Source organism: Ptychodera flava, unplaced genomic scaffold, assembly GCF_041260155.1.
Source record: "Ptychodera flava strain L36383 unplaced genomic scaffold, AS_Pfla_20210202 Scaffold_30__1_contigs__length_3116999_pilon, whole genome shotgun sequence".
NCBI lineage: Eukaryota > Metazoa > Hemichordata > Enteropneusta > Ptychoderidae > Ptychodera > Ptychodera flava.
Genome location: NW_027248352.1, coordinates 1,152,407 through 1,167,007, shown reverse-complemented (window position 1 = coordinate 1,167,007; position 14,601 = coordinate 1,152,407). Strand labels below are relative to the sequence as shown.

The following is a 14,601-nucleotide window of genomic DNA, read 5'->3' as shown; positions in this document are numbered from 1 at the left end:
AAGTTCCAATCATTCCATGTAATCAGCGTCACGTGACCTTTCAATCGTTCGTCTCAGGCTGCTTTGTGGACGAGAATCTGTTCTCTCCGGTCGTAGCGTTTGTGTTGTATTCGTTATGACGTCATCAAGAAGGATCCCCGCAGACGACGACCGCGACACATCGAAAAGTTTGAATATTGTAGAGACTTTTGCTGTACTTTCCTCAATGCAGCTTTCAACCATGGCCAGTCTTTTAACGAATGAAGAATAATAATCAGGAGTCATTGTGCACAGTTTGATGATAAAGAAATAAATTGCATAACATTTCGATATTTTAAATTCAAAATGTGTGTCAATTCCCCCTGTTTACTCTATGGGGGGAATATACACAGTTTTCGATTTTCGGAAAACTAAGACAGCGAATTTTGTTTTCTTCAAGAGTTTTAAAATGTGATAGATCAGAAACAAATAAAATTAAAATGTGACTGTGTGAATATGCTTCCATAAAGCGCATTCTACACTCATGGGTGTAATCTTACTGTAACTAGCCTCAACGAATTTATTTGTTCTGAGATCTTCAATTTCAATTGTTTCTGCTCATTCTTGATTTGTTATTTCCAATCCGAAGCTGGCGCTGTGGAAGTCTAAATCTGCCATGGAGATGTTCTATACACCACTTTTTCTAAACATATCCTCTCCATTTTCAAATCAAGCACCAGCTTTTAATACTGTTGGAAAAAATGTTCGCCAAAAACTATGACAAACTGACAGACAGACAGACAGACACACGAACACAGGGACCCAGGTGATACTCCCATAGAAAAGGTGTACGGGTATGTGCCGCCCAGCCGGCGTCATTTTTTCACAAAAAAATCACAAAACATGCAATGGGTAGATTTTTCTGCAAAAATCCCTAAACATCGCTCGATTTTTCATCCGAAAAAAAAGCCCTGAACATTGGTCGATAACAAAGCAAATATCCCATGCTTTTAAATAGGAAAACTTTCACATCTAACATAATGAAGGTGAAAATTTCCAAAACGTTTCAAGCAAATCTTTATATATTTATTATTTATTTTACTTTACTTTAACAGGAATAAGTCAATTCATTTCCCACACAAATGTGTTCTGTTATCTCCCATGACGTCCTGCATTAAAAAGCTATAAATGTACACAACAAATAAATATAAAAATTGACAAGTAGGCCTAGAACATAACAAAAATTACAAAGGTAGCCTACATAAAAAATTGACAAATCACAAAATCACAAAAACAAATGCGTACAAATTAAACATATTTCTTCACTAAAAATTCAAAATTACAAATTTCTTTGTGAGATTTTATATCAGAGGGTAGAGTATTGCCTTTATTCAGAAAAGTGTTTCCACCCTTTCGTTGACGGGAAACGGGCATCATTAGGCCTAATTTGTTACTAACAGCAGATCTTGTGAAACGTCTGGAAACATTTGATAAAATAAGCTCTTGAAAATCAATTGATAAAATGGAGGGCTAAAATTATGTACATACACATTTCCAAGTCATCACAGCTAACTGTAAGCTTATATTCCACTGATGGTTTATCGGATGCCAGATTAGACAAGGCCAACGGTGACGATGAAAACTTTCCCCTACCAAGAACTAACTTGGCTGCTAAATCCCTAACAATGGGTCATATTTCTTGGCAAATACATGGGTTGATGTTTTCAACTGGGGCGGCCCACCCCAATATGACAATATCAAGAGTACACCCCCCCCCCCCCGGGTAATTGACAGCCTATTTGAGGTTGGACACTATCGAGAGGGATGGGAGATGCTTCCATCCCAAGCCGAGAGGGGAGGGGCACTCAGTCCTTGTTTGGTACGGGTGAATCCGTAATATGAACTTCAATGTTATCATTGAGAAGAAAATGTGGTTGAGGCAAAGTCTATATCATCGTTAGTCATGTACCGGGGTCATGCACTGATGTGACCTGTACCTGTGCTGTGCACACAGCTGTGTGGCTCAAACGATGTCAGTGGTGAAAACAACTTTGGCACGCGACAACAATCAAATGCCAGGTGTAAGAAATACGCATGCGCATTCAGCTCGATGGCAACCCTTAGGCTTTTCAAAAACAAACTTTACGTGCCTATTCAAATGGTAATCCATAAATGACAATAGACAAAGCACTTGTTACCAGATTACAAGCATTGAGCACTCAATCATTGACGCCTGGAAGAGCACTTTCTCAATCAGGTAGGTTCCCTGTGGAAATCGAAGGTATACACTTTTCATGAAATCTGAAGTTTCTGATTCGTTCAGACGCGAGTCAAGTCCATGATTTTAGAACCACAGTCGCGGTCCCTGATTTAACACATAACTCATTAACTGTACTTCAATACCTTCTCTAGGTCTTGCTCCCTGCACCTGCACCTGTTGTTGCACGGTTTAAAGAAGCAGACCATAGTTTGATTTAATCACAGTTCTATCTCCAAAGATAAATGTCCAAAAATATGAATGATACACAAGCTCACTCCTCATCTCGTCCCCAGTACATGAACACAAGCTCGGCACTGTACCTCCTCAACCCAGCTGTATAAACTGCGGAGTAACTAAAAATATGATACCGTATACCGTGTTTGTGAAGTGACCGAGAAAGTACGAAAACTGACAGGTGAAATTTCCCAAAATTCTCTCAAAATGTTTACCATTGTGCTACAATCTTCGATGTTGATATTTGGGGAAAATGGTCAAAGAAGTTCAGTAAATGAACCTGTAATAATTTGTTTTCAGTAAAAATATCAGTGAACTTCGTGGCATGCCAACGTATCACCCTGCACTGCCAGACATAGTTGTGTCGTTGAACGGGGTATCGTCCAATCGTGTCCTGGCATGCCGATGTTATTTGATCGGTTTAAGCACAAGTGGTTGTTAATAGGTTTATTATTTACTGCCGCTACTGTTGTGTTTGTTTAACTGTCAGGTCTGCCTATATGCTGTTTGTCCAGTCAACCTGTTTGGACCGTATTTGTAGTCCAAGGTGGTAGCTAGACTACCTCGTTCAACTTCTAAGTTATAGAGTCTGTCATTACTGTACTTTGTTATCAGACAAGAACCATGTCTCTAATCAAGGAGTTAGACTACTAGTATAAGACGCCAACCCAATAACGGAGGTCCTGGAATATATTGTGGCACAATATATTGATTGCTAATAAAAAAAAAGCAAATTACCTCAAAATCATGAAATATAAAACACTCATTATAGGATCTCAGCTGTCCTTCCTCGACAATTTCAATTGGAGACAAATCACTGTTGATCAGTTGATTCTGATGAGCTGGGTTTTAGTTCAATATTGTATATATTGTCATGACTTTAAAGCAACTATTTGACTATTCTACCACTGCACCCTCACTAGCTTGCTAACAAAGTGCATGCTGGTCCATGCTGTTCTTTGTCTGTCAGGGAGGATGGGCCTGTGCATTACCAACTCTCAAGTGACTTTGAGTGTGCCTGACAACAAGTAACACTGAAATTCCCAAATGAAAGTTGTCGTCAGTTGTAAAAGCTGATGCATGACCAACGTTGTCAAGATCTCCTCCCTCCCCCCCCCCAAAAAAAAAAAACAAACAAAAAATTTCTGATGCAAAATATAAAAATCTAAGTCAGTGATGTCAGAATGATCTTTATGTACATACACACACATTTACAAATTACTAATACTGTACAATCCCACAACAAAATTCTAAAACTATACACATAATGATCAAACTGAACTCTCATTGATTTCATGTTCCAAGGTGATATAACATTTCTAAATATTTCTTGCAACACAGCATTTCACTTTTAATTCATTTATTTTTGCAATTCTTTAAATCTTCATCCTTGTAGAATACTGTTGTCTCTAGAATAAATAAAGAAGCATCTTCGTTGAAAGTATTCCCTGCATTGGGTCGCTCTCACACCTCTTTAACATATATCTATCTTTTAATAAACAACTTGCAGATTATATTTTACTTTATATAAACAAAGAAATACCTAGTTATATTTATTATTAGCTACTATTATTATACTGTAATACTTTATCTTTATTGAAGAAAATTTGAACTTATTTTTGTATCACACTTTTATTGCCACAAATGTGATGTAAACCCTATATTTACAAGCAAGCAATAAAAATATTATTATTATTATTATTATCATATCAGAGTGACCAGTCTTGCCAGCCTGACAAGCTACCTATCAAGTGACTGACAATACCAAGTTCACACCTGTCATGTCATCTAATGTCACACAGTTCTGTACATTTTAAATTGCCACGATTTTGGAGTTTAGGAAAAACTGAAAATTCTCAGATGATTTTCACCCCTTTCACACATTTCTCTTACCCTCCCCTTCTGTCCTAATTGAAGGAATTACATCGGTCAAACATCCACTTTTATTATCGATGGCCCCTAATTTGTACAAGTCTTCAAGTATAAGTACATTTAAGGGAAAATAGTGAAACATTCTATGAAAAATGGAAATATTTGATAAATGGTGATTTTTTTCCCCAGAGAATCACCATGTTTTCGTCTCCTTCCTAAAGAATGATGAGTGCAAACATGATACATTGTACACTGTATGCAATGTGATTTTTGTTAAATGAATCCTAGAGGGCACTGAAATCATTTTGTCAACAATAACATTGAGGCTGTGTTTACATGGCAAAAATTGAAAGTAGACTTTAAAAAAATAATGAAGCAATAGCACGAGAAAAATTTAATAGAGGGATCAAATTAAAAATACTTGTACGAACAATGTCCTACAGCTGATGAAATCTCCCATATTGTAAATTGTGTTGAAGGTAGTGAAATATTGAAGTGCTGACTTTAGAATGAATGTTCTCAAGGTGGGAGACTACCCATGAGTCTTGCAATATACTCCATTGACCTAAATATGAATTAAGAAGATACCAATCTTTATGTCATCGCCGTCTTGAAAGTTTCACAAAGTCTCAGTATGGAAAAGCATTTCAAAAAAAGTGTATGCAAAAGATAGAATCACCTTGCTGGATTTCACGAGAAAATGGCAAGATTATATGCCTTTCTCTACCATAGTATCTGCTGACTCAGCAGTTTCTGATACCACTTGTATGCGTTATAATTAAGCAATAAAGCACACCCAGCGACGGTATACCACAAGATTTTGACCAGTTCACGATATATATGCATGAGCGATAGCGAGTGCATATACCGGTATGAAGTGAACTGGTTGAGTGGTATACTGTTGCTGGGTGTGATTTATTGCTATTATATCATAACAGTAGATTGAAATTCTGGCGTGCAACATCATAAACAGATTTTTGCTCAAGTTGAGACCTCGCGCGTATGCCAGCCATGGTATATCGCCAATATACCATGGTTCTTTTCGCGTCTCGACCAATCAGATCGCTATATTTGCGCCATCAATATACTGGTATGATATAATAATAATATCATTGTGTGTCTTAATTTCTTGGTAGGCAACCCACTTACTTCTTCCCAGATTGTAAAATACTCTGCAAAGGAATGACGTCACAGTGTTGAAAATCTGAATTGGAATGAGAAGCTTCATGTTATAATCAGCTGTGTACTTACAGGCTGAAGTTTGCTATTTATAAAGTAATGTGACTTGATAAAACCTATGAGTATGATTCTTTCTGTGAATTATTGTTACACAGATCTCAAACAAACACTTTGTACCATTGTTATTTTGCAGTACTACCCAAGACAAGAGTGGTGACGATGTCGGTCAGGTACGGACCAGAGTCGCTTTCAATCCCACCGGGATTACGGAATATCATCACCTCACTGTCAAGGGAAGTCCTCCGAACTCAGCCAGACAACATCAATGCATTCGCCGCTAAGTATCTGAAAAAACTACTGGACATCAGGGCAAGTGAGTTCGAATAAAGTGGTTTCAACATGTTCAAAGTTGCTTGGTTCTTTCTAGCATTGTTAGGAATTTCTTGTTTTATTTGAGAGACTGATACTTTGCCGGTCTGATATGAAAACATTTTTTTATGATGAAAAACCAATAGTAACCCTTCTCACTGCATCACATGGTTGTAAAGATCAGGGCTATTCTGTTGACAGACAACCTAGTGGGATACTAAGGGTTAAATGTCAGACACCCGAGTCGCTTAAATTGAGTCATAGTTATTGTTACTGCCTTTGAAATTTGAGGTCAAATGTCAGAGCACTGGGGAATGAAATGGCATTATCACAACAGAGTTGGGTTTATGTGTGTGTGTGGATACAAACAGTCTATCAGTTGCATTGCAGTGTTTGAAGGCAGGCCATGAATGCAACAATAAACCCAGTCATCCGTGTAATATCTTTTGTTACAAAGAGCCTATTGTAGGTGTTGGCATTTGGCATGTCTCCATGGGTGAGAGAGGGAGACTTGTGAGTAATAAAAGAAGTGATTTTGTGAGATAATATTTCCAATGGGAAAACATCATGCCATTTGTCAGAGACAATAAATTCCGTATTTTCACAAATTCTGATTCCAGGTTCAAATTTATCGAAGAGACAAAAATCTCTGTCAAATCATAGACACTTGGATAAGCTTTTCAAATCAAGACTGGAAATTTTTTACTGCATAGTCAAATTTGTGAAAAATTTCTTGTTTTCATTTAAATCCATCTTTGCTGAATATCACAAGTAATATCTGTCTCTCTCTCTCTCTCTCTCTCTCTCTCTCTCTCTCTCTCTCTCTCTCTCTCATATTGTCACAGGTACTGGTGAGGACCCTACCAGTGCTGGGTACAGACTTGGTTCTGGAAGTACAAAGACAAGTCGCATGGATACCTACAGAACTATAACGCCAACTTCTGGTAAGTTGCATATTCTAATCATATGCAGCAAAAAATTTGCCCTTAATGATTACAATAGTTGGTCAAATGAGATATGTCAGATTTGCCCCTGTGACAGGCCATGTACAGACCCTGACACAACTCCGCGGTACAAGTCTGTGTCAGCCACTGCGCGATGACAAGGGCTGATGTGTAAGTCTTTATACAGGGCTGTGGGGACAGGACTGTGTAGAGTGTTGTGGACACCGACCTTGACGGGTTCTGAAGTTTCTGCCTGTCTCAACACTGTATTTACAGGACTGCACACAGCAATGTGAATACAGACCTGTAACAGGGTCAATAATGTTTTTTAATGTGCACACATTTATGCCTGTATTCATTTCTGTCATCAAAATTGGCCAATTTTTCTGAAAATATACACCCCTGAAATCTGACAAATATTGAAGCACTGTGACAGGCCCTGTAAATTCAACACTGACACACCACTGTTTGTACACGTGTATTTCAGTCATGTGGTCACAGCACTGGATACACTCAGAAATTACATCACTGTATACATTCCTTCAATACCAGACCTGATACAGACCTGTTCATACATGTGCCCCTGATTTCTGACCAATTTCACCGGTCCTGAAACAGACGTTATTTCTTAGGGACTGTTACAGGTACTGATCAGACCCTGTTACAGGCATGTACTGAAATCTGAATGCAGTTTTCTTGCTGTGTAGGATGACACTCACCAAATATCAAAAATTTAATTTCCATGAAATACCGTTTTACGAAAACTTTGTGTCCTCTTGTTAATCCGCTCTAACAATATCACACGTACCTCCTTGCTAAATTATTACAATTTTCCTCACATCAACATGACGTCCACTCAGTCAGTATTAAATTCCAAATAAACTCACTGATCCCAATATACATGTACCTATCTATCCACCATACACTGTCTAGCATTTTAGCCAAAGACAGCAACACTCTTGTTTTCATTGTGCATTTCTCAGTAACTGTTGTAGATACAGTTCTCAGTATGATGTTAACTTATTGATGGAAACCCTCGATCAATGATTATTGAAGTAGAATATTTTATACTATTAATAATTTTGCCAAAGTGTCATCGTAACATAGCAACATATTTTTTGCATTTGTTAGTGACCATTGCTAGTTAAAAACATGCACGGGAAACAAACTTATCGGTTATGGTTAATTGTCTTAGGGCGTCCTGCTTTGCATTCAACCTATATACGGTACTTCCACGCTGATCTCTTAAACAACAATTTTGAAGTTCAAATATCTGATGAAGTCATTGTAGTACGAAAATATGTCCCCGGTGTCTTGGCCGTCATGTTCCCTCCAAGATCTATGCGACAGTCTGCTGAATTCGCAACATTCTACTGAAGTTTCTTCCTTCAATTTTACTCTGTTTTGATATTTATATGCCTACAAACTTGGGGCAAGTGTAGATTTGAACTCCTCTCATGACAAATTGCTGAAATAGGTTGTTGGTTGTGTAACTTGCCTTCAGGTTTTTAAATAACATTTCAAAACAAAGTCTGAACAATGACTATCAGGTATATTACATGGTTTAATTCCAAGGTGTATGGCATAATCAGAGCAAATTTGTGCAGGATTTTTGAATTGTACTGGCTAAATCAACTTCCCTCGAAGTGTGATGATTTTCAATTGTCCTGAACGTGTTTTAGCAATCCATGGCTCTTCTGAATCCAAATGCTACACTGTCTATTTGGCACCTGTCATATTGATTTGAAATACTTGGTATTTCTTCACATAACTAATGCCAAAAAGTGACTGTAGCTCATTTTATGCCCTTTCTTCTGTCTGCAATTTTTCTGTCAATGTCACCTGAAAATTTAAATCCACCAATATCCATAACATGTCAATGCCAAATGTTTCTGTCAGGTGATTACGGCCGCTCTTCTAGGGAGCAATTCAAGTCATTAAAACTCCTCAAGTCACCCATTGATGACCCACCATCCAGGGTTACCACGGCACCGAAAGCCAGCGATCAAGTCGTCAAGACGCCACCAGAAAAGACCGCCACTCCCGAGGTGGTCAGCAAGACTCCTCAGGTTGAAGAAAAATCTGAGACGCCTCAAGGAGTCGTAGAAGAGGCTGCTGAAAAACCTGAAGAAGCAGCCAAGGAAAGCACAGCAGAGGTGACAAAGGAAACACAAGAAGAAAAAGGTAAATTAGAAAATTAAAATTTTCTTCTAATCCTTGCTGTGCTTAATATTGTGAGTATAGCTTTGTTTGATCCTACTTCAAAATGAGATTGAAACTTAATGAAAGGTCTTGATGACAGAATTATAAAAAAATTGTTTTATTTTCAACCCTATTATTCACACATGTAACTTGCATCAAAAAATTTTTGAATTCTAGTTTAAGTACACTGAAAGCTAGACTTACCGTCAGATTAACTTTGCCTGGCATTTCCTTCCGAAAGCTGTTGGATTTTGCTTTATTTGTTGTCCCATCCACCAGCCACAGAGTTAGCCAAATAATGATTTCTTATATAAGCGATGACATTGATGGTAAAGTTAGCATCATGAAGAAATGTCAACAAATCATGTGATAAGTAATTTGTATGATTTTTGGAAAACAAAAAGAGAAAAAGCAGTATATTATCAAATCATGTGTTTTATGTTCATGTACTGAGTTACATGTATTGGATTTGGAAGAAACCCTTCATTATAATACAGTACAGTACTGAAATTTTTTCCACTCTGGAAAAAAGGTTTAGGAAATCAGATATGAAGAAAATGTTAATCATAACATGATTCTGAAAAAGTGGTTCCTGAGAAAATATAATCAGACTGTCAGGTTTGTGATGTATCTTTGACAGTGTAAACATGAAAAGTCAAATATGACATGAAAAAATTATAAAATTGTCAGACAATACGTAATGGTAAAATGCTATAGACACTTGAGAAAATGAGATCATACAGATTTGTGTAACACTATTAGTTGTGACAGTATCAGTTTCAGAATATTTGAGATACACACACTCAGCTGTAATGTCACTGCTTTTTATGGTATGGATAACACAGAATATCAACGTTATTTTCCTTATGTGGTTATACAGAGCCAACAGCGCCCTCACCTGCAAAGACACCGGCGGCGAAGCCAGAACCGGCAGCAGAGGCAGAGAAACCTAGCAGTGAAGTACCGGCAGCAGAGAAAGAAAGCGAGGAACAACCGGCTGCGGCGGTAGAGCAACCACCGTCGGAAGAAAAACCTGCTGCAACACCCGCAGCAGAACAGCAACCCAGTGATGCAAAGGCTGATGAAGGTGCGGCGGAACAACAACCTGCAGAAGAGACGCCTGCAGCAACGCAGGAAGAACAGCAACAGGAAAGCGAAGCGGAACCTGCCGGTGATAAAACAAAGGAAGAGCAGCAACCTGGCGATGAGGGACCAACAGCAGAACCAGAAGCTGTCGCAGCTGAAGAGCCAAAGGCCGACGACACTGCAGCCGCAGCGGAGAAGGAACCTGAGGCAGCGGCAACAGAGGAAGTGGCCGCAAAGGAACCTGAGGCAGCGACAGAGGAAGTTGCCGCTGCTGAAACTGCAGCAGAAAAGACTGAAGATGTTCCTGCGTCAGCTGAACAGCCTGACGGCCAAGCAGCAGAGGAAACAACCGGTGATGCAGAGACAGGTATGACAGGGAATGCATTTTAATGTAACTGTATTAGTACCGGTAAATTAGCAGTGTTATTATTATTATTGATAATTATTATTATCCTCTATTAATCCAATATAAAATGGAAAGGCTTTGTGGTGTACACAGCCTTAAACAAATATTTTATAATAGATAAAATATAAGGAGATCACACAGATTGAAAAAAAGCACAGTGCCAGATAACAGACACAGTACTTGTTGATCAGTCACAGTACAATTTGAAATAATCATGACAGTAGCCGTCTCCGCAATGAGATTTTCACCTGGTAGAAAATTGATTAAGAATCCTCACTGTTGAGGGCGCAATAGTATTTCTAAACCTATTTGTGCAGCACCTAATTGAGTGATATCTGGTACCAGACCTCATTTTAATATAATTACAATTCAGTGGATACATTTTTTCAGACAATATAGTAATTGTTTTACACTGATATCGTGTACATCCATCATTGTGTTATGGGTTTTATTCAGATATGTGCATGTTCAAATTTTGTAATATCTTAGATTGTATGCCAGTACACTGTTACTGCTAGTTTATCAGGTAGGCTGTAAATGTAAGACCTTTTGCAAGAACAGTGGTCTTATAAAAGATGTAATGCTTTTAAGGTGGAGCAGCATGTTGCTACACAGTTTTTTCAAAGCAATATTTCTCATCAAAGATGACAAGGAAACCCCCTCATACTATATATTTTCAAAAAACAGAGAATCTAAAGTTTAGTATGGTAGCAGTAGTTTACTCGAAGGATGAAGTGGGTGTATATTTGGGTGAAAAACCTCAATTTTGAAATTAATGATAAAAATAAATTTAAGTCAAAAGCTTGACACTATTTTCTGAAATGTAATATTTCACTTGAAAGAAGAGTATATGTAGAAAAAAACAACCATTTTGTAGTATCCCTTACAGTGCATAATTATGGGGGCGCTGCACCCAACACAATAATAATAATAATAACTTTATTGACGTTATCCCTCAAAGGTGAACATAGTCAAGAACTAATACTACAAAATAAGAAAAGGATACTTATCAAAAATAATAAATATATACATATATATATAAATATAAGATATAACTTTATGCAGAATGTGAAATGTGGGTAATCTTAAAAATATCTCACTTTATTCTTATAAAGGTATGCCACATGTACCGGTAGACTTAACCTATCACAACCAAAGTGAGGAGTTTATAAAGTCAATTATAAAAAATATATGTATGTGCGGCTTGTTTTAAGAGTTGTTTTTTTTGCGGCATTGTGCAGCCGAACTCATGAAAAATTTGTCTGACACGTCACAATTTCTTTGCACTTTGAAATACTGGTCTTTGTGCTGATCTCAAGATAATCATTTTGTTTTGGTGTCTCTACAGCAGGCAAAGCAAACGATGAGGCTCCTGCTGCAGGAACTCCGGCACCGGCAGCTGAAACAACTCCGGCACCGACAGCTGAAGCGACTCCGGCTCCAGCACCGGAACCAGCAGCTGAAACCACTCCAGCACCGGAACAGGCAGCTGAAACCACCCCGGCACCGGCGGCTGAAATGATTGTACAGGAAGAAGACACCAAGGAGGAATCTGCACTGGACGGTGGCGCTGCTGACAGTAATGTGTCTTCTGCAGACAGAGCCCCTGCAGAGTAGCTTTCAACATTAACCCCCCCCCCCCTTCATTAGTGCTTGTATGGACCCCATACAGTAAGTAGAATATTCCATTGCCACCCTATACGGCACACTGTGGTTGGGTTACTGGACTGTTCTCAGAGGGGTGTCAATGACAAGTAAGATGTGATGGTGCTTTAAACATTTTGTTACTGCAGACTTGTAAGAGTTTTCATGTCAGCATGTATATAGATCTTTTATTTTAACTTGCCTACCTCTTCCAACTTCTCCATCCATGTTTTAAATGATATAACTCATCAAAGCAGTACATGTACAAAATGATTTACTTGATACCGGAAGAAATTTCTAGAAACTCATCCATAGATTTACATATCATGGTAACAGTACGTGTCTTTTGAAAACAACATTTCTTAGCATTCCACCTTTGGAGAGAAAAAAATGATCTTCCATGAAACAAAACTGAACAAAACCAGAATTGGAGAAGATCACTGGAGTTGAAAATTATTCCTTGCAAATAATGTTCATAGATGAGGGGACCATTGCCAACCACGAAGTGTTAAGTATTGTTTGACTGTTGTAGCCTAACAAATGCCTGCCTATATTCATGAACCTACCTTCCACTTTACAACTCTTTGTCTTCAGAAATGGAAAGTGAGATTGCAGACATCATTACCTGATTACATTCAGCATTATTGTGATTTGGAATTCTGTGAAGTATGTCTGTATCCTGATATTGGACACAAAATTGTAAAATTTACATTTTTCAAATTGCATGTTTTGAGACTGAGTTATCAAAAATATTATTTTTCTGTGTTGTGGTGTGTCATGCAACAAGAGGTTCCCTATACAGTAATTGAGTTACAGTTCACTCAGTGATGATGTTTTAAGTGTGTTTTATTTGTAGTTACAAAGATGATCCAACAAAGCTGGCGTCTTTGCATATTGTAACATCCAATTATTGTGATGCATATATTGTAACACACAGTCATGTCAATTTTTGTGCTTGGTTTAATGTGTCTCACTGTATTTCTCAGTGTGTTTTAGTGTGTTATGTGTCTGTGAAACGGAAAGCCAGTTTATTGCTGTACAACTGTTAAATTATCAAAGAAATTTCAATCTAGTCAGCACAGTCGGTAATGTGAATTATATACTATGTTATTGTTGACAAGTGAATTTAGACCAGACCAGAACTCATTTGTCAACAATAACAATGCAGACTGTACTCAATGTGTTGTGCCTACAAGGCTTCTACTTTGTGACTGGACATACATTTTTGAAGATTAGAAAATGCATTTTATTTTACAAAACAAAAAATTATGGAGAAATAAACAGTTGCTATAGTACCGGTAGGTTGCATATCAATTTCAGTCATTGGTCTTATTTAGCAAAATCACTGATGTCAAAACCATCAGTTTCATCTTTGAACTCTTTCAATGCCAGGGTTTGTCCACAACTCAGTTGTCAGTAGTGATATGGGTCTGTGTATAGGAAACTGAAATGAACAGGTTAAACTATCTGTTGTTTGCAGAACACTTTGAGTGTTAATTAGACATTTGGGAATAATGGAAAGTTTGATATTGAAAGATATAAAATGAACGACTATGACAACATTTCTCAATTCTTTTGTGACTTTTTCATTTCTGTGTAAACTCAGCTTTAACAAGGACACCGAAATTCATCTTCAAAGAGTTAACATTAAGGTCAGTATTTTGGGAAAAATTGGTGAATATTTGAACAGTAAATGTCATGATGACACATTGTGACATGTAGGAGCAGTATGTGAAGAAAGCTCTGTGGTATTTTTGACAAGAAAGACATATTTCCAGTGCATGTATTTTTTTTGAAAGTTTATCAAAAAAAACCAAACTTGTGGCATTGTTTTGCTGTGAACAACTCATTATTGTAAATGTAATATTTGTGAATTTATATTTTATCTAAGAAAAGAGATTGTAATTTTAATAAAATTATTCACATATCTTATATGGTTTTGTATGAACACATGTCTTATATGATTTTGTATGAAGAGTTTTATTTTCTATATTTATGTTTTCTTTTGCACGATATTTTTGTATGGAATGTGGTACTATGAATAAAGTTTATTTTCAATGAACTGACGGCTGGTGCACCATTATTACATGCAAAGACCCACTCAGTGATAGCTGGTCTTTGATGAAAGGCAAAGATCTTACTGTTACCTATGGATTGTACTTGAACCCTGTGACTATGACAGTGCAGTAAAAGTTCTATACCAAACACACTGTGAACACTTACTAGGATCTGGCCAGCATTTTCCAGAAGACACTCAATTCATAGTTGTTTGCCATGCCTGAAATTTCCACTGTTCAGGAATGTCTAGAGGTGAAGCGTGAGCAGTTTTATTAAAGGGCCAGTAATACTACCTTTTGATGACTTTTGTATTATTTTTATTTTGTATATCAATTGCAACTTCCTATTCTACTTCAGAAAGAATGTTAAAATTCCCACTTGTTAGTTTG

At 37.4% G+C, this 14,601-nt stretch overlaps 1 protein-coding gene across 1 annotated transcript; it reads left to right on the top strand.

Annotated features, from left to right (window-relative positions):
- Nucleotides 1-2,065: 2,065 nt before the first annotated feature.
- LOC139127237 (myristoylated alanine-rich C-kinase substrate-like) lies at nucleotides 2,066-14,209 on the top strand. Its single transcript, XM_070693147.1, has 6 exons — nucleotides 2,066-2,215; nucleotides 5,697-5,876; nucleotides 6,718-6,816; nucleotides 8,716-9,000; nucleotides 9,899-10,471; nucleotides 11,859-14,209. The coding sequence occupies exons 1-6, from the start codon at nucleotides 2,131-2,133 to the stop codon at nucleotides 12,125-12,127; spliced, it is 1,491 nt and encodes a 496-aa protein (XP_070549248.1). The 5' UTR covers nucleotides 2,066-2,130; the 3' UTR covers nucleotides 12,128-14,209.
- Nucleotides 14,210-14,601: the final 392 nt, after the last annotated feature.